Below are 21,132 nucleotides of genomic sequence, written 5' to 3'. Positions count from 1 at the left end.
TATAGTCAATCTGATTTCTGTGTTGACCGTCTGGTGATGTCCATTTGTAGAGCCGTCTCTTGGGTTGTTGGAAAAGAGTGTTTTCTATGACCATTGTATTCTCTTGACAAAATTCTATCAGCCTGTGCCCTGCTTCATTTTGTACTCTAAGGCCAAACTTGCCTGTTATTCCAGTTATCTTTTGGCTTCCTACTCTAGCATTCCAATCCCCCATGATGATAAGGACATCATTTTTTGGTGTTAGTTCTATAAGGTGCTGTAGGGCTTCAGAGAACCGGTCAATTTCATCCTCTTCAGCACTGGTGGTTGGGGCATAGACTTGGACTACTGTGATATTGAACGGTTTGCCTTGGATTCGAACTGAGATCATTCTGTCATTTTGAGGATTGTATCCCAGTATTGCTTTTCCTACTCTTTTATTGACTATGAAGGCTACTCCATTTCTTCTGAGGGATTCTTGCCCGCAGTAGTATACCTGATGGTCATCTGAATTAAATTCACCCATTCCTGTCCATTTTAGTTCGCTGATACCTAAGATGTCGATGTTCAGTCTTGTCATCTCTTGTTTGACCACGTCCAGCTTTCCTTGATTCATGGATCTTACATTCCAGGTTCCTATGGAGAAAAAATCTTTACAGCATCGGACTTTCCTTTCACCACCAGACACATCCACAGCTGAGCGTCCTTTCGGCTTTGGCCCAGTCGCTTCATTCTTTCTGGCGCTACTAGTACTAGCCCTCTGCTCTTCCCCAGTAGCATATTGGACGCCTTCCGACCTGAGGGGCTCATCTTCCAGCATCATATCGTTTTGCCTTTTGGTACTGTCCATAGGGTTTTCATGGCAAAGATACTGGAGTGGGTTGCCATTTCCTTCTCCAGTGGATCACGTTTTGTCAGAACTCTCGGCTATGACCTGTCCGTCTTGGGTGGCCCTGCACGGCATAGCTCATAGCTTCATTGAATTACGCAAGCCCCTTCGCCACGACAAGGCAGTAATCCGTGAAGGGGTATTTTAGCCTCCAGTCCCCCAATCATTTTTGTTGCTCTTCTCTGTTCCCTTTCTAGAGTCTCAACATCTTTTTTACAATGTGGTGACCAAAACTGGATGCAGTATTCCAGGTGTGGCCTTACCAAGGCATTGTAAAATGATATTAGTACTTCACGTGATCTTGATTCTATCCCTCTGTTAATGCAGACTAGCACTGTGTTGGCTCTTGGCAGCAGCAGCACACTGCTGCCTCATATTGAAGTTACTGTCCACTAGGACTCCGAGATCCCTCTCACAGTTACTACTATTGAGCAAGTTACCACCTATGCTATACCTGTGCATTTGATTTCTCCTGCCTAAATGTAGAACCTTACTTTTTTCACAATTGAATTTCATTTTGTTAGATAGCGCCCAGTGTTTGAGTCTGTCCAGATCCTCCTATATTTTAAGCCTATCTTCTGGAGTATTGGCTATTCCTGCCAGCTTGGTGACGTCTGCAAATTTGATGAGTTCCCCATCTATCCCCTCATCCAAATCATTGATGAAGATGTTGAAGAGCACTGGGCCCAGAACAGAGCCCTGGGGCACCCCACTACACACTTCCTTCCATGTAGATGCAGTTCCATTGAGGACCACACGCTGAGTACAGCCTGTCAGCCAGCTACGAATCCATCTGGTGGTGATGCTATCTAACCAACATTTTTCTATCTTATCAAGTAGTAGGTCATGATCTACTTTATCTACCACTTTACAATGCTTTGGTAAGGCCACACCAGGAATACTGCATCCAGTTTTGGTCACCACAATGTAAAAAAGATGTTGAGACTCTAGAAAGGGTACAGAGAAGAGCAACAAAGATGATTGGGGGACTGGAGGCTAAAATATATAGGGAACGGTTGCTGGAATTGGGTATGTGTAGTTTAATGAAGAGAAGGGTGAGGATAGCAGTGTTCCAATATCTCAGGGGCTGCCACAAAGAAGAGGGAGTCAAGCTATTTTCCAAAGCACCTGAAAGCAGGACAAGAAGCAATGGATGGAAACTAGTCAAGGAGAGAAGCAACCTAGAACTAAGGAGAAACTTCCTGACAGTTTGAACAATTAACCAGTGGAACAACCTGCCTCTAGAAGTGGTGAATGCTCCAACACTGAAAGTTTTTAAAAAGAGACTGGACAGCCATTTGCCTGAAATGGTATAGGGTTTCCTGCCTGAGCAGGGGGTTGGACTGGATGACCTCCAAGGTCCCTTCCAACTACTTATTATTATTATTATTATTATTATTATTATTATTATTATTATTATTATTATTATTATCAAATGCCTTACTGAAGTCGAAGTAAATTATATCTACAGCATTCCTCTCGTCCACTAATTTTGTGGACTAAGATTTGTCTGGCATGATCTGTTTTTGACAAACCCATATTGGCTTTTAGTGATGACTTTGTTTGCATCAAGGTGTTCGCTGATTTGTTGTTTATCTTTTCCAGAATCTTCCCAGGTATTGAGGTCAGGCTGATAGGTATGTAGTTTTCTGGATCTATTTTTTTCCCCTTTTTTGAAGATGGGAACTACATCAGCTCTCTTCCAGTCCTCTGGTAGTTGCGGAAACTCGTGTTTCTAAAAAGTTAATAAATGACTGAATTGCTTCCTACAGGATGAAGATGAGGAGTTACATAATAATGGCTTATTTATGCCATGGAATGCTCAATTTGGAAGAACTGAAAGCTTCCGAAACACTTAACACAAACTATAAAGTGGACCCTGAATGTTTTATGAATATCGTATGTTAAATTCATTTTAACTGTTAATATTTTGATACATAAAGGAAATGCAAAACAGGCATCACACCAAATCTATAGCCTTCAAAGAATTGTTTATTCTATTTACTCCAGTGTGATGTAGACATGTTTAATGCTATATGCTATTTTATACAATATAAAAATCACCAAATAAGGGGAGAAAAGCAAAGTCAGGAACATTTTTTAAATTTTTATTTAGTTTTTTTTATCCAACCTATATTTTTTATAAATAACTGAAAGCAACAAAAATATCTAATACTCTTTCTCCCTCTTATTTTCCCCACAACTACTCTATGAGATGAGTTGGGCTGAAAGAGTAAGTTGGAACGATGTCACCCAACTGGTTTTCACCAATATTTATGATCAGATGGTATCAAGATGGTACATATACAAGTAGTCCTTCGCTTACAACCACAACTGAGCCCAAAATTTCTATAGTTAAGTGAGACTTTTGTTAAGTGAGTTCTGCCCCATTTTATGACCTTTCTTTCCTTAGTTGTTAAGTGAATCATTGCAGTTGTTAAGTTAGTATCCTGTTTGTTAAGTGAATCTGGCTTCTCCATTGACTTTGCTTGTCAGAAGGTCACAAAAGGGGATCACATGACCCCAGTAAACTGCAACTGTCATAAATATGAACCAGTTGCCAAACATCTGAACTTTGATCAAATAATCATGGGGATGCTACAAAGATCATAAGTCTTTTTATATATACAACCAAGCAAGGTATGTAATAATAGACACAGTTTGTACAGGAAGCTTCCCCAAACAATATTTTTTACAAAAACTGTGGTAGTTAGAGGTGATGACCAAAAGTACTTTATTTTTTCTGAGAGAAAAAAAACATAACTTCCAGCACCACCATAATCCAGATCTGAAGTTCTAGGCCCTAATGAGGAACACTACAAATTAAATTGCTTGCCAGTCATATCACAGGCCAAGCATGTATTTTCTATTTTAAATCTTTAAAGACTTATTTCTGATAGCCTTTGCATTAAGCATTGACTAAGAGCTTTGCAAGTGTAAAACAATTCCATCTCCACAGAAAGAAAACTTGAAAATTACGTACAGGGTTAATGCAAGACATAGATGTCAAAAGATACACATATTAAAGCCATTTGAGATTCTCAATTCTCCTAATAAAAAAACACCCTAAAATTTATTTTTGTCTGTGTCATTCAAAGAATTTCAAAATATTATCAATATTCTTAAAACACCAGTTTTTCATTCCACTGACTTTGGAGGTGGATCCTCAACAAATAAATCTGATTTTGCTTATGCTCCACCTCTTGAATGTTGGCAACCTCCCTGAAGTTGGAGGTCATGAAAGTGGAATATTCCTGAGATTTCTGCTGTATTCATCATCTTGTTTGCTCATTTATGTTCAGAAAATATAACTGCAAACAAGAGTTCTCTGTTTTCTTTCTACCAACAGAGGGAGATTATCCATTTTCATAACTATCCAAGTGAGGAATATCATGTTGAAACAGAAGATGGATATATACTTACCATTTACAGAATACCTCATGGAAGGTATAATGCTGCAAGTAAAGGTAAGACAATGGGCAAGTCAAATAACATCCAAATGCAGGTGCTGCTGTGCCCGCTTCACGAGTTTCACACTGTTGAGCGACCAGGCCAGCCGTTAGCTGCACACCCAGGAATCTGGTACTGGTAACCATCTCCACAGGTGAATCATTTATGCACAGAGAAGTGTGGCTGTGCCTGCCTTTTCTTAAATTGACAATGATCTCTTTGGTTTTTCTGGTATTTAAAACTAGGCTGTTTTCCTTACATCAGTTCACCAACCACTTAACCTCCTTGTGGTAAGCTTCCACCTTATCATCATGAACAAGGCCCACTACTGTTGTATCATCTGCAAACTTCACAATATGGTTGGTGGCAAACCTATCACAACAGTCATGGTCAACAGGGTGAACAGCAGCGGACTTAGGACTGTAACCTTCTCCCTTCAATATCTTAGAAGAGACCGACTGACAGATTAATTAAGATTTTCAGAATCTTACACTCCTCTTTTCAATGAAAAGTTTTTAAAAACAAGAATGGTATAATAAAACAGCAAACTATTGTGACAAACCATCGCAAAAATTATTGCAAGAAAGAAATTAAGGCCACCAAAAACAAAACCGTCCAATTACTAACCAGAATGAGAACTGCAACTTTATACCGTTTACAACAAAATCTATATTAGGTGCTGCTTCTAAACCAAATTAGTATCTCTCTCATTTGGATTCTAATTGCTGAAGTTATTTTTTTACCTTTGATTTTAGCTGAAATCCTGTATCATTTACTGTATAATGGAAAAAGGTCAAGAATTCAGGGAAAAAAAGGGAAAAAATAGAACCAGGAAACTACAGACCGATCAGCCTGACCTCAATACCTGGGAAGATTCTGGAAAAGATAATCAAACAACAAATCAGCGAACACCTTGATGCAAACAAAGTCATCACTAAAAGCCAACATGGGTTTGTCAAAAACAGATCACGCCAGACAAATCTTATTACATTCTTTGACCAAGTGACAAAACTAGTGGACCAGAGGAATGCTGTAGATATAATTTATTTGGACTTCAGTAAGGCATTTGATAAAGTAGATCACAACCTACTACTTGATAAGATAGAAAAATGTGGGTTAGATAGCATCACCACCAGATGGATTCGTAGCTGGCTGACAGGCCGTACTCAGCATGTGGTCCTCAATGGAACTGCATCTACATGGAAGAAAGTGTGTAGTGGGGTGCCCCAGGGCTCTGTTCTGGGCCCAGTGCTCTTCAACATCTTCATTAACGATTTGGATGAGGGGATAGATGGGGAACTCATCAAATTTGCAGACGACACCAAGCTGGCAGGAATAGCCAATACTCCAGAAGTTAGGCTTAAGATACAGAAGGATCTGGACAGACTCGAACACTGGGCACTATATAACAAAATGAAATTCAATGGTGAAAAAAGTAAGGTTCTACATTTAGGCAGGAAAAATCAAATGCACAGGTATAGTATAGGTGGTATCTTGCTCAATAGTAGTAACTGTGAGAGGGATCTCGGAGTCCTAGTAGACAATCACCTCAATATGAGCCAGCAGTGTGCTGCAGCTGCCAAAACAGCCAACACAGTGCTAGGCTGCATTAACAGAGGGATAGAATCAAGATCAAGTGAAGTACTAATACCACTTTACAATGCTTTGGTAAGGCCACACCTGGAATACTGCATCCAGTTTTGGTCACCACGATGTAAAAAAGATGTCGAGACTCTAGAAAGGGTACAGAGAAGAGCAACAAAGATGATTAGGGGGCTTCCTCCTTCTTCTTAACTCCGTTCTATCACTTCCCACCATTTCATGCAGCCGGCTCTACATGGTAGGACCAATTACTGTCTTTGACCTTGAAATACAGTCCATTCATCATCTACCACATCTTGTTTGCTGTAATCTTCTCTGCATAATGAGTTCATGAGTTCTGCTATCTGGCAAAGGCTGTTAGCAGTGATAGTATCCACTTATACAGGCCAGGCACAGGGGTCTCAGCAAGGGGATACATCATTAAACAACAGTCAGAGTCAGAATACAGGAAAGTAGTCTCTTAAGAAAGCATCTGTAGAATTGTCTATTAAAGAATGTTTTAGGATCCAATGGAAGCTTCTCATGAAATGTTTCAAAATAAACAGTGAAGATTTTTTTAAAAAAACTTTCAAAGGTGAATCCCATTTAAGATGCATTGGGAAAATGTTTTAGCTATAAAACCTGCTTAGTAGGTTGAGTCTTGAAAGATTAAGAACAATATATCCTCAATTTGAGGGTATTACTGATGCATCTTGAAGTACTGTAGATCACAATACTGTTTAAAAGATAATTGATAATCCAATAGGATAAGCAGTCTAGCAATTTCTTTTAAAAAAGAAAAGTTCTCCAGTCTTTGTATATAAAAGTCTACATTGGAAGATTATATCACGGTACTGTTGAGAATATATCATAATGTTGGAGACAAAGGAATGGATTTGGTTATGTTTATAGAGTATATCCATTGAATCAATAAAATCTCAGTTCCTAAATTCTATGGATTTAACCACGTAATGAACATGCTTTCATTCCAGCCAGCGTTACCTACCATATTTTGAACAATAGATTGTGAGAATGTCCACAAATGTTGATTCTTTGCAAGATTTATTTGCAACTAATACTTCAGTTGTTTTGTAATCTTCAATGATCTGGCTCATTAAAAAGCATCTCTTCTTATTTTACAGCTGCACGACCTGTTGTGTTTTTGCTACATAGTGCCCTTGGAGATGCTTCCCACTGGATTTCTAACCAGCCCTACAACAGTTTTGGTTTCATATTAGCAGATAATGGTTATGACGTTTGGCTTGGAAATAGCAGAGGAAACACCTGGTCTTCAAATCACAAGACACTGAAGCCATGGCAGAAGGAATTCTGGGAGTTTAGGTAAAATCTAAAAGCATTAGCAGATGCTTAATTATTAGCTTAAAAAGATAGAAGCAGGAGGCAGTTTGTTGTAGTGGTTAAGGCATCAGGCTAGAAACCAGGAAACTATGACTTCTAATTCTATCTTGGGCATGAACCCAGCTGGATGACCTTGGCCAGTCAGTCTCAGAGTACAGGCAATGGCGAACCACTTCTGAAATTTTGCCAAATAAACTTCAGGGACTTGCCCAGGTGGTTGCTTGGAATCAAGACTGACTTGAAAGGATAAGAATTGAATTGAATTGAATTGAATTGAATTGAATTGAATTGAATTGAATTGAATTGAATTGAATTGAATTGAATTGAATTGAATATAAAGTAGAACCAGGGATGAAAACTGATCTCTGGGGCTTCTGTCTACTAAGCTTATTCCAATAATAAAAAAAATAAAAACAGAATTAGGGATGAAAGCTGATATTCTAATTCCTCCCTCAGAACGATATATAAACTCCCTTATGTAGGAAGAAAAATCAGGTCCAGTTCCAATCCAGAATAAAATAGAAGGTATGTTTATTGATGAGAAGAACCAGCAACTGCATGCAGTTCTGGGACAGCTGACAAAATGGCTGAATGAGTGGATGGATTTTTATAGGGTTCTGATCAAGATGCTCCAGGGGGTTGTGCAATGTAGTGAGCATTGTGCCTTTTGCTATTCTAATGGTGATGGGTTAATCCGATGTTGTAAAGGTCATGTCCTGTCCTTAGAATTTGGGTGGGGAAATGTAAATTCTTAATCCCATCAGCTGTGGGGGCTAAAGGCATTTTGTTTATGAACAGATTAACCCAGTCTTTCTTAATAGGTACAAAATATCCATCTCTAAAGACTTGAGGCTTCTGCTTGAGGCTATTAAGAAAGACTGGGGCAACTTTCTGCTGTTAAGATTTTTCTCCATTTCTCCTTTAGGGACTCTGAAACATTTCTTACTAAACATGCTCTGGCTGCAAAGTCAGCATGTGTGTTCAGTGATTGTTAGATAGACTTTCAACCTTGCTAGCAAAGATTTTAATTATATTCAATCTAGTGATATTCAGTGAATCTAGATTAGGTTCTGGGCTGAGGGTATTAATCTTGACAGAAGTAAATGAAAGGTCTTCAAAAATTTAATATGGAAAGAAAAATTTAAAATTGAATTTGCTGCAGTAGAAATTTACTGAGTGGAGAAGATAGGAACCAGGAAAGGAGAGCAAAAAGAAAGGATATAAGTGAAACACATAGACAAAAATTAACTGGGTCTTAGAGTGGGAAAGGAAGAAGACAAGCTATAAAAACATACGTAAGAAAAGATAACTAGCAAAACAGGAAATAACCTATTTTTTCTAAGCGGTCATAAAAAAGGGAGCCAGAACTCAGGCAAATGAGTATGTGCAATTAGTTGATTAATATTAACTGACACACCTTGCATAAATTATCTCTTAATTTTAATGTAGATGGGATGTATGATTTAGTATGTAGCAGGAAATATGTAGGAGGTGGTCAGAAAGAGTGTAACCTCATAGGACCTCAGCTAATGGGGAAAGAGGAGGGATGTGCGGCCGGGAAAAGGGCTGTATAAAGAAGGGAATATTTTGGGTTGAAACTTTGGAGAGAACCAAGCTTTGATAGCTTCTCTCCCCGCTTATTGCAATAAATGAAACAAAAGGCCTTCACTGTGTCTTGGTTGGTTATTGGTCAGGCGAGCTTGCCTCTGGTCATGAAGGAAAGTAGGCAGGAGGGTATAACAATCTGGTCATACTCAGTGCTTTTTTTCTAAAAAAAAAAAAAGGTGCCAGAACTCTCATCTTGGCAGGCGCAGGAGGTGGGGTGGCGGAGTGGTGGCGCTGCTGCGGTCACAGGTGCCAGGGGTGTTGGTGGTGGGCTGTCCCCCGGGGCCGGAGCCATCACGGCTGGTGCTGTGGGAGCAGCGGGCCCACTCTATATGGTGGGGCTGTGCAGGTTGGGTGGCAGAGGTGGTACGGGCCAGGCGATGCAGGGCGGCCACTTAGGGATGCAGGGCGAGGCGACGGTGGCACAGGTCCAGCACCAGGTAGGCCACCAGCCTGGCTGACATGGGTGAGCACAAGGAAGGAGTGCACATGGACTCCGCAGAACCCACCTCCCACTCCTTGTCCTCTCTTACTTACCTAGTTGAGATGGTGTAGTTGGGCAGCAGGGAGGGATACAAATTTCCTGCCAACTCACCTTCGCTGCAGAAACTTGCCGGTGCAACGTTTGTCAGTCAGGTTTTTTGGCACACTCAGCAGCAATTCCTATTGACTTTTGAAAGCCAATAGGTTTTTGAAAGCCAATAGAGGGAGTAGCATAGCTTGTGCAAAAGCTTTTTTTTGTGCAAAAAAGGGTGCCAGAATGCCATTCTGAGTGTTCAATGAGAAAGAAGCCCTGCTTTTATGTTTTAATCTTATAATTTTAAAAATATTCTAAGTTGCCCCAAACCTCGCCATTTGGATTGCATACAAATATTATATAATCGGTAAATAAAGGTAGAACATATGTTAAATATGCATCAAATGATAATATGCTTCCCTACAAAGTCAATTCTTGCTCAATGACAGACCAAGGAGTTAACTCGGAAAGGCAAGAGGAAAATCTAGAAGTGGTCTGTGCAACTTGTAGAAGGGAAAGGCCCACACTGATAAATTAAAAATCTTTGTGGTCTGCAAAGGAATGCTGGTGGGCTAATCAATGATTTGGTGACTAGAGGAGCATCTACAGTGTTGGAGTTTGTGGTCATGGAGGCACTAGGCAACATGACTTTCAGGGCAGTGGTGGTGATTTTATTAATTTTTTTAAAAAAGTCTGTGCTTTGTCCAAGGGTGCTTGGTAGGCTGCATGTACAGGCCTGGTCTAGAATTTATTTTGGAGCATTCAATTATCTAGAGCAGGCATGTCAAACTCATTTTGTTTGAGGCAACTTCTTATAAAAGAATTGCCATTAATTTGTTTTAATAAAATAATTTAAATCAATTTTTCACTTGATTTCAAATTAAATGAATTATATTGGTTGACAATGAGATCTTTTTTAGTACAATTGCCAAATGCAATAAACTGGTTTTAGGTATACATGTGCACTAATTATTTCAACACCAATATATTTTAACAACATATTCTAATTGTAAATGAATGCAAATGCAAATTATAGAATTTTTTGTGCAAAAATAAAACAAAATAACAGATTTAAGAGCTGTTATCATTAGTTATCCTTAGATAAAATCCAGAACTTTGTTATACTGTATTTAATGAACAGATGCTTTGGGATTAAAAAAAAAGACTGACTACATTTGATTGTGTATCGCCATGGCATTAAAACAAAATTTGAACAGTGTATGAAAAATAAAAGTTCCCTAAACGTCTGCTGGCTATATCTATACATTTTCCTTGATAGCACTCTATTGCCTTCTTTTAACCTTTTGGTCAACTTCCCATCTTAAAAAAGGCAAGGCACTGGGAGCTGAAAGTTACAGAGACTGTTTAAGTGGGTTGCTAAGCAAACTGTTCACACTTTGCCCTTCTTAATCTCCCACTTTTAAATTAGCCTGTACGGATCGCATTTCCTTCCATTTGAGCCATCTGAAGGCCTGTCACTGCAATGCCTTCTGCTGCTCTGCAACCTGGCTGCCTGAGGAGAATTTGGCTCTCCGGAACAGTTTCCTTCAGCTTTTTTTTCTTTTTTTGTGCAAAAAAAGGTGCCGGAATGCTGTTCTGAGCGTTCTATGGGCAAAAAAGCCCTGGATATATCACATATAATTGAAGATTGTAATTAGTTGTGTGTGCATGTTCAGCAAGTGTGATGTATTTGTGCTGGCATTTCTAGGCCTCTTTCCAACCACATCCAGAAAAATTTGGAACAAACATTGGAATTCTTAAGGCCATGTTTGGTATTTCCCAGCAATCTGTTACTGGAAGGAAAAAGCAATCCCTGCTGTGTTACTGATCCCAGAGAACCATTTGCATGTATGCAGGTATCCTTAGGGTACCATAGTTATGGATGAGAAATGTTGGTTGCAAAGTTGGCATTTCTGGATGTAATACAGATATTTTGGACTTATTTTTGTTTCTTTGCATGTTTGATATTTTTAAAAAGGCATATGCTACTGACTATGCTTATGCACATATGTAACATCTTTTGCTAGGATACATGACCACTGCTTTTCCAGAATGTGAAAAGTGAAAGATTGTGACTAAACAAAATTTTAATGTACAGATAATACCACCAGAAATTATTTTAGCCTTTCTAATAAATGTTGTTACTGATGTTAAGTTCACCATGGAAAACATCATATATTGTTATGTATATACTAGGTTAATTATTTAAAGACTGAAGTGCAACATAACTAGATTCTAAATAATCTATTTTTCAAAACACACAACAGTCCAAACAGTAAAAGTAAAGTCCAAATTAAGAATATTTCATTCTTAAGAATTGTTTAATTTAAAGTGGTTTAGTTGCAATAGATGGTTAGATTCTAGATAGTTTTCAAGAGTATGTACAAAAGATACTATTTTTTCTAGCATCAGCTAAATTAGACTTATTACATTGAGAAAAATGTTTCTCATTTCTTTCCTGTTACCTTTATTGATTTCATTGCAGAGATGTTAACATAGGAAATAGATTATTTTGTTATCTAATTTTACCTTCCAAAAGACAGAAGCAGATGAAAAATGTGAGGTTCTTTCCTATTGGCTTCTTTGAATTAGCTGTTTTAGATTCTAAAAGTTTAGTTCCTAAAGAAGTAACCCTGTAAATAATTTTAATGTACTCTTCTAGTGCAGGCTCTTTTATGACTCAAGGACTTCAACTCCCAGAATTCCTGAGTCAGCATGGCTCAGCTTGAAAACCTCTCCCTTTTCCCTCAGCATGGCTGGCTCAGGATTTCTGGGAGTTGAAGTCCACAAGTCATAAAAAAGAGCCAAGATTGCCTAGCCCTACAATAAGCTTTCAGAGGGAGCTTTTTTTTTTTTGCAAAAAAAAGATGCTGGAACGCCATTCTGAGCGTTCTATGAGGAAAAAAAGCCCTGGTCATACTAATTCAACAGGATCTGTAATCTAGTATCCTATTATTTTCTCCTAAGCTTTCCCAACAAACTGATCTTCATTTACATCTTCTGCAATCCTTCTTACACTTGTACCAATACTTTTACAGCTTTTTACCCTATGGTCCTTTCCATGAGATCAGCTGAACTAATGTCTAAGCAAAATGGCCTAGGCTTGAATTTAAAAAGCCATGTGCTTCCTTTGTTTCTTCCTAGTTTTCATGAGATGGGATACTATGATATTCCAGCAGCCATACACTTTATCCTGAACAAAACCAAACAACAGCAGCTTTATTATGTGGGCCATTCAGAAGGCACAACTGCTGGTAAGTTATATAGGCAAATCTATGAGCAGGATTGAATGGGGGAAACTACTACAGTCCACACATTGCAATTGTACAATTGCAATGTACAATTTGAGAATGCATCTGCTCTGGCAAATAGTTTATGGAGGAGGCCAAGTCAGGAAGAATTGAACAAATCAACTTCTGAATTCCTATTAATCAAGAGCCACTTTGCAATGCTTGGCTCATCTAACCCAGCCCGTCCTCTGTAAGAGTTTTTTGCGATAAGTCTTGCCACACTCTACACAAAGATAAGCCTCTCGGCACTGTGAGGAGAGCACCCCACTGCCTGCCAAAACTGGGCAGGATGGGAATGGGTGGCATTGCACAGGTAATGTCGACTCTCACACTTCTCATAGTGTCCCCTCCCCCGGAGCCCACCAAGCCAGATATGTGAAGTAGATGAGGGTCATTTTCTGGCCACTTCCAGGTGATGGTACATTTCTTCATTCCTCATGAAGGGTGATACCTCCCCAGCTCTTTCTTGCCTTTTTTTCTTCCCCCCCCCTCACCTCAAATATTTTCCCGCCACTCTGTTAGGAAGGAAGGAAGGAAAGAAGGAAGGAAGGAAGGAGATGGGAAAGAGAAAGAGGGAGGCAGGGAAGGATGCAGGGAGGGAAACAGGAAGGAAGGAAGGAAGGAAGGAAGGAAGGAAGGAAGGAAGGAAGGAAGGAAGGAAGGAAGGAAGGAAGGAGATTGGAATGAGAGGAGGGAGGGTCTGAGTGAAGTCCTGCCTTAGTCCTGCCCTGTTGCCCTTTTGCCATCCCCTTGCCCCCTCCTCCTGGCCTATCCTGGAGGTCTCCCATCCTATTGCAAAGGATGCTTTGGTTACAAAGCCAGGTCTCCTCGTATGGAGAGGGAGTGGGCTTCCCTATTATCTACTCGCTTTGCCCTCCTGCACCCACCATGAGCAACCTGGTTAAGGAGAGCGAGCATAGCAGCAGCCTTGAGGAGGAAGTAAGCGCAGCTGGGAACCCCCTTGGGTAAGTGGGGCTGGGCTAGATGTCATGGGAGCTCGAGGACTGGGCTGGGCGTTTGAACTCTGCTGTCCAGGGCTCCAGGCAGCCTGTGCCACCATCCAGCTCTTCCTGCACGGTCTGAGAGGGACAGTGAGGCTCCTCCAGTGGACCATGCCCTGGTACTCGCCCTGGTTCCACCCCCCTCTGCTGGATACTCTTGGATCTTCCCCAGTCCTGCCCAGGCGCCCACAGGTACCCTGATGCGAGTGACATCAAGCTGGCCATGCCCACCGAGTAAGTCACATCCACCCTGGCCACACCCACCCAGCTCCATGTGGGCAACCACAATGCTGATGAGGCCCTCAATGAAACTGAATTTGACACCCTTGGTTTGTTCTCCTCTACAGTTGAAGAGGCCCAGTTTCTCTGCAAAATCTTTTATTTCTTCAGGTTTCATCTCATTCTCTACTTGGCCAGAACTGGCTGAAAAACTCAAGGTGTTTTTTGGAATGGGACCTATAGCTACACTAACATATGCTACAACTCCTATATTAAAAATAAATATGACTCATTCGCTATTTCATGTAAGTGCTTTTGGGATCTGTTGATACATTAAACAGTCAAATGCAGTATTCCAAAGAAAGTAACAGTAAAGTAATGAAAAGAGGGCATAGCTTGAAAAGGAAGTCAATCATCCAAAGAGAGTTGGAATATAATGCTCTTTTTTTCTTTTTTTCTTTTGCCCCACACTTTTCCCTTCCTTTTTTCTCCCTTATTTTCCTAATATTTTCTTTTGTATTTTTGTATTTTATATTATAAAGGAATAAAAAATTTTTAAAAAAAGGTTAATGTTTTTTATCTCTGGGAGCCACCAAAATTGGCTGAAAGATGGTGGCTATATAAATGTTTAAAATAAAATAAGATAAAAAAACTCATAACTGACTATAGTTTGTTTTTAGGAGAAAAATCATTGAAAATCATAATATGGTATGTGATGATTATCATATTATTTATATTTCATTAATATAGTTTTAATTACAATAACCTAAATTAAATGAACTTTTGTTTTTTCTTTTCCACCTTTTGGAATTTCAACTTTGTAGCATGCGAAGATCCAGTTTGTGTATTCCTGAACTAAGGAGTTTTTCTTTCTTAAATTTGTGGTTTATAGTGGATATGGGGTTAGGATGATATTTAATCTGGCTTAATTCTATCAGTTCCAATTTAATGAATAAATTAATTAATATATTTCAGACCCTGTTTGGCTACAAAGGAATTTTGCAGTATCCTACTTCTATGAGAAAGCTAATGGTTTCATTTTGTAATTTTCAACCTATAATCTGCGAACGTACATTTTCCTTTATAGCTGGTTCTAACACTCCCAATTGGAACATGGTATGCATAAAAGAAAAGTGGGTCAGGCTTGGTTTCTATTAAAAATGTTTGCACTTCTGGTTGCAAAACAACACTTTTTCTTAAATTAAGGCTGAGTATGGTCCACAAGTCAAATCTCACCTGCCACCTGGTTTTTATATGGCTGCCAAGCTAAGCATGGATGGGCGAGTTTACGTTTACGTTTACGTTTTATTTAATTTATATACCGCCCTTCTCCCTGGGGACTCAGGGCGGTTCACAGGGCATATAAATAAAAATACAGTACTATACAAAAGTTAAAACAAAGATTAAATCAGTGCCCAAGTTAAAAAACAATAATGCAATCTAAAATGACAATTTAAAACCCAGCTCCCCCATCAGGCCAGACCAGCCAATTCAAACAAATGGGTCTTCAGGCCACGACGGAAAGTTCGGAGGTCCGATGCCGTCCGGAGCTCCACCGGCAGTTGGTTCCACAAAGCCGGGGCACCCACAGAGAAGGCTCTCCCCCTGGGGGCCGCCAGTCGGCATTCCCTGACCGGAGGCACCCTGAGGAGGCCCTCTCTGTGGGAACGCACAGGGCGGAGGGGAGTTGAAGCCGGCAGCAGGTGGTCCCCGAGGTAACCCGGACCCATGCCATGTAGGGACTTAAAGATCATAACCAAGACCTTGAACCTCACGAAGTCCAAGACTCTGGGATCTGAAGCAGAGCCAAGAGACAAAGATGGGAAATTCTGAGCAGCAGTGATTGATCTCTTGAGCCCTTCCTTGTCAGGGGAGGGTTATTACTCCCCTATCAGAGGGCGATGAACCGTGGCTCATTCGTATGGTGAACATCAAAGAAAGAAATCTGAGGCATATTCTACTGTAAAACTTTTAATGAGAAAACAAATACCTAAACTGACTACATTCTCTCATCAGGCAGAATACAAAGTAAAAAGTGAGAAAACTGTGAGAAACTTTTTCTAGACATGCGCACAAAACAGTTTGAAACCATAACATCGCTGGACATTTGAGATTCACTATGGTTACATGATAAGATAGTCACACAGGTGCAGAGAGCAGGGGAAAATGTACAGATAGAAATGGGCTGCTGGCAAAACTAAAAAAAACGGCAGTGACATTCCTAGGCCAGCATTGTCCAATGCCTGATGCGCTCCCTAGCCTGCAGACCTGCCAGCCACTCACATGGAGGCAGGGGGAAGGGGATCGAATCTGGCCATTTACACAAAAGGTTTGCAAGCCCTTAGATTAAACCCTTTCTCAAATTTTAAATAAGACAAAGTTGAGCTTTACTATTAACCTTTGCATTTCAAGATTTCTTGAAAGAAAGGATTAATTTTGTGCAAAAGGTTTAGAATAGGAAAGGTAACTGTGTTCATTATATTTGAACTGAGAACTTTCCAAGTTGTTTTTAGCAAATGTTGTTCCAATAGAATTGAAGAATTAAGCTTCACGATTGTTCCAAAAACTAATAGCTAGTATCCAATGTCAGCAAACTGGAATGAGAATTGTTTGAAAATTAAAAAGACAAAGCACATAGACTGCATTCTGAGCTGCCCCGTTATATTTCTGGCTAGTTGCAGGATAACAAATGACTAGAGTCATCCAAGACTATTGATGTATTTGCAATCAACTTCAAAATATAAAGTAACTATATAGCAAATTAACTCCAGCTGAATTTTGAAAATTAAATCCACTGCACTGCACAGAACAAGAAAGTATCCTGGATTGGGGATGTTCATCAATTGTATAAGATCTATTCATGAATGTAAATAGCCTCCAAAATTTAGAAAAGCCCTTATTGAATTTTTGCTATACAGCATGTACAATTAATTAGGGAATTAAGTTGAACGATTGTTTTATTTCAGAGTCGTATGGATGTGTATGTAGCACATTCTCCTGCTGGAACATCTGTGCAAAACATTTTTCACTGGAAACAGGTATGTTATTGCATCATGGAATGAATCCAGTTCTAACCATATGTAGAAGAGTTAATCATTCTACTATATTGAATTTGAATTGAATTTATTAAATTTATATGTTGCCCTTCTCCCTAAGGACTCAGGGCAGCTCACAACAATAAAAAGTTAAAAGAAACATAAAATACAAAATTTAAAAAAGAATTGAACTACAAATGTAATAAATACATAACAATTAACCCAATAAAACCAAATTTAAAACTATAGTTAGTCCAGGCCCGATTGTTGGAACATCCACGTCTTCAGGTCATGGTGGAAGGACCAAAGGTCAGGGGCCATCCGCAGCTCCAGAGGCAACTCATTCCAGAGGGTCGGCGCGCCCACAGAGAAGGCTCTCCCCCTGGGGGTCGCCAGCTGGCATTGCTTAACCAACGGAACCCTGAGGAGGCCGACTCTGTGGGAGTGAACCGAGTGATGGGAGGTTGACAATGGCAGCAGGTGGTCTCGCAAGAACCCCGGGCCTAAGCCATGTAGAGCTTTAAAGGTAATTACCAGCACCTTGAATCGCACCCAGAGGGCAACTGGAAGCCAATGCAGCTCACGCAGGAGTGGTGTAACATGGGAGTATCGAGAAAATCCCATAAGCACCCACGTGGCCTCATTTTGCACCAGCTGAAGCCTCCGGGTTGCTTCTGAGTAACCCTGGATCCAGTGGAGCTTTGTGTGAATTGATGAAACATTTCCAACACCAGTAAAAATTGTAATTAAAATACAACCTAATAAATCACATCCATACACATATACCCATTATACCAGCAGTACTAGACACAAATAGAATGATTTAGAATAGAATGAGTCAGGTCAAAGAAATCAACCAAACAAATATACTTAAGTATATAATTTATAAATTCCATTGTTATAATAAAATTATACTTAAGGAGATCCATTCATGATCATCTGGTGGCAGAAAGGGAGAAAACAAATTGAATGTCTATAACAACTTATGTGCTCTGCATATAAGTTAAATAGGCATCACAACAGTATACAGCCTTGCCGGACTCCTTTCCCAATTTTGAACCAATCAGTGGTTCCATGTCCAGTTCTTACTGTTGCTTCTTGACCCTCATATAGGTTTCTCAAGAGACAAATAAGATGGTCTGGTACTCCCATATCTTTAAGAACTTGCCACAGTTTGTTGTGATCCACACAATCAAAGGCTTTAGAATAGTCAATGAAGCAGAAGTAGGCATTTTTCTGGAACTCCCTAGGTTTCTCCATGATCCAGCGTATGTTGGCAATTTGATCTCTAGTTCCTCTGCCTCTTCAAAATCCTGCCTGTACAGTACTTCTGGTAGTTCAGGTATTTCAGGTTTAAGGATTTTTTTTTAAAAAAATTAAAAATTGTTAAAACATTACTGACTAAAGTAAAAAAATGGCTAAGAAGAAGAGCACTAGATCAGAGAAAGCAACCTAAAATTGTAAGGTTTGTAACATTACTCAAAACTGTCTCTTTTGTGGGTAATAATCTGCACCTTGTAATATCTGGAACTACTACATTCAGCTCATTCAGCATATGATGTTAGCATATAGCTTTTCTGTTTATGCTGCAATATTTATTGTTTGTATAGAAAGTCTCCAGGTTAAGACTGTCTTGCTTTAAGGATGAACCATAGTTAAGAACGGAGCTTATCCTAGCAAAATTCAAGTTAAATACACAATGATTCAGATTAAATACACAATGCTTCAATTTCATTAAATCACATTACTTATACAGAATTAAACAGTAATACTGTTCTGGGTTAAATACAAATCTGAGCTAAGGACAGACAGACTTAATTGAACTTGTTCTTGAATTGGGGACTGCCTGTATACAGCACTTTCTACATAAAGCATGTTTCAAAGTTTTTTTAAACAGAAAATTTTCTAAGTTCCATTTTGGAAAATTATAAAAATTAAATCTAGTACTGCTATTGAAGTAACTATAACAATAAGTTGGAAATATTGGGATGATCATATTGTTATAAAATTGCTGAAATAGATATTGTGACTACTTGAATACTGTAGGCTATCACTAGCCTAAGTCCTTTAAGTTATGGTTGCATTAGAATAAATTGTCCTTTTATTTTGTTGAGGTTGAAGCATGAGTAATATTGCTTTGATACATGTGAATTTATTTATTTCCTTTATGGATTTGCCCATCTGTATACACACTTTCTGTACTTTATTTATTTTATTGTAAGCTGACTAAAGTCACATATAGTATACAGAAAATGTTTCTCTCTCTCTCTCTCTCTCTCTCTCTCTCTCTCTCTCTCTCTCTCTCTCTCTCTCTCTCTCTCTCTCTCTCTCTCTGTGTGTGTGTGTGTGTGTGTGTGTGTGTGTGTGTGTGTGCAATCTTGGGCATCAAACCAGGTTTTCAAGGTCTTGCAGAAGACCAGCATGGATGGGACCAATCCAGCCCACAGCTGATGGTACCCAGGCATAATCTCCTGCTGGAGGGGACAGATAGAGACCACTGGGCAGAGACGGTCCCATAAGTAACTCAGTCCTAAGCCATGAAGAGTTTTAAAGGTGACAACCAGCACATTGAGTTGCATCTGGAAGCCAATGTAGCTTGTATAGCAGTGGTGTCATGTTATCAAAATGACTGGTAATATTTTATTCAGTTCTGTAATTACATACTATTGATTACAGATCCATAATAAAAAAGGGTTTCAAGCATATGACTATGGCACTAAGGAAAAGAATATGAAGAAATATAACCAGGTATGAGAATAAAACAGTTTTCCTGTGAAATATGCTTGTAGCTTTTAGATCCCTGTTAGATGTGTTGTAGATGGGTAGAATTTTTTTTCCACTGTTTAAAATTTTGCAGGCTGAGGTTGAGCAAAATAACAAAAGTGCATCAAAGTGATTGTAAATGTAAAACAAATATTTCTTACCTTCCCAATCTGAATACAGTCAACACCTAAATGTAATTTAGACTCTAGATGGTTTGCAATGTAGAAGCATTATTTGCAAATTGCTCCCAACAATCTGGGTCTTTGTTTTACCAGCCTCAGAAGGATGGTAGGGTGAGTCAACCTGGAGCCTATTCAGGATCAAACTCCAGGCTACGGGAAGAGTTTGCCTACAATATATTGCACTTTAACCACTGCGCCACTAGGGCTCCTTTACATCAGTAAATTGCATCACTAATTTAAGCTAGCATGTTCTCTTTTAGACCAATGGCACAATGTCCTGCCCTTTCTGGGGCTCTGAGCTGATTGAAGGCAAACATCAGAATTTAAAAAAACACATCTAACACACTCACACATACACACAGAGAGACTTGGTTTCATTAGAGTTTTGGCGTTTGCACTGAGTTCTAGGAAAACCTACTACTTTGCTTGCTCACTGCCTTTTTTTAAAGTGGTAATATTTTATATGTTGTATCTTTTCCTGAGAATTATTTTGAGTTTTTTTCAGGTGTGTTGCTTTTTTTCCCAGACAACTCCTCCTGTATACAAGATAGAAGATATAAAAATACCCATTGCACTCTGGTCTGGTGGAAATGACTTATTTGTGAACATAAGAGACGTCGAGGCATTAATAGTGCGGCTTAGTAATGTCATTTATCACCAACATGTTCCTGAATGGCAACATCTGGATTACATTTGGGGAATGGATGCAACTGAGATTATGTACATGTGTATCATTGAGATAATGAAAAGTTATGCCTGATTCCTCAGCAGCGATCTCCAGAGAAAGCATGTTGTATGATGACAATTTAAAAACACACCTTAAAGTCATAATGCAGCTGAGCTGATTAGTTGAAGAAATATTTGCAATCTGACTGAACACTGTTTCCCTAAATGGTATTTGCATTAACAAATCACTTCTTCAAACTGTTCCTGTTTCCTCTGAATTCTTTACCTTATTCCTCTGTAATTGAGAAACAAATTAAATTCTCATAGACCATCAAGAGATTTCCTTTTTTTATTTGGATGCCCATCATAGCAGCAATATTAAGTTATAGTACTAACAAAATGAGGTAGCAGTAGAAAAGAATAAAAGTTTGCTAAACACGTTGATATGCCTTCTGTTGGATACAAACTTGCTGGATACGTTCTGGGGAGAAGCAGCACTTTACAAAGCCAGTCTGCAAAACGAAAGGAAAAATCCATATGGAAGGGGAGCAAGTCTACTCTGTCACAGCTAAAGGCATTTGATGGCAAGTGTTATG

The 21,132-nt window shown here is 39.2% G+C and overlaps 1 protein-coding gene across 1 annotated transcript; it reads left to right on the top strand.

Moving 5' to 3' along the window:
- Positions 1-2,641: 2,641 nt before the first annotated feature.
- Positions 2,642-20,630, top strand: LOC310640810 (lysosomal acid lipase/cholesteryl ester hydrolase-like; the record flags this gene model as incomplete). The annotated part of the gene is made up of 9 exons (XM_083363326.1): positions 2,642-2,767; positions 4,218-4,335; positions 7,042-7,240; positions 12,525-12,634; positions 14,062-14,195; positions 14,866-15,006; positions 16,857-16,928; positions 19,602-19,673; positions 20,397-20,630. 9 exons carry the CDS (start codon positions 2,642-2,644, stop codon positions 20,628-20,630), a joined length of 1,206 nt encoding a protein of 401 aa, XP_083219452.1.
- Between the last annotated feature and the right edge of the window lie 502 nt (positions 20,631-21,132).

Source organism: Vipera ursinii (genome assembly GCF_947247035.1).
Source record: "Vipera ursinii genome assembly, chromosome: 5".
In the NCBI taxonomy this organism is placed as follows: domain Eukaryota; kingdom Metazoa; phylum Chordata; class Lepidosauria; order Squamata; family Viperidae; genus Vipera; species Vipera ursinii.
Note: the sequence above shows the minus strand (reverse complement) of the source record. Positions and strands in the feature narration are given on the sequence as shown.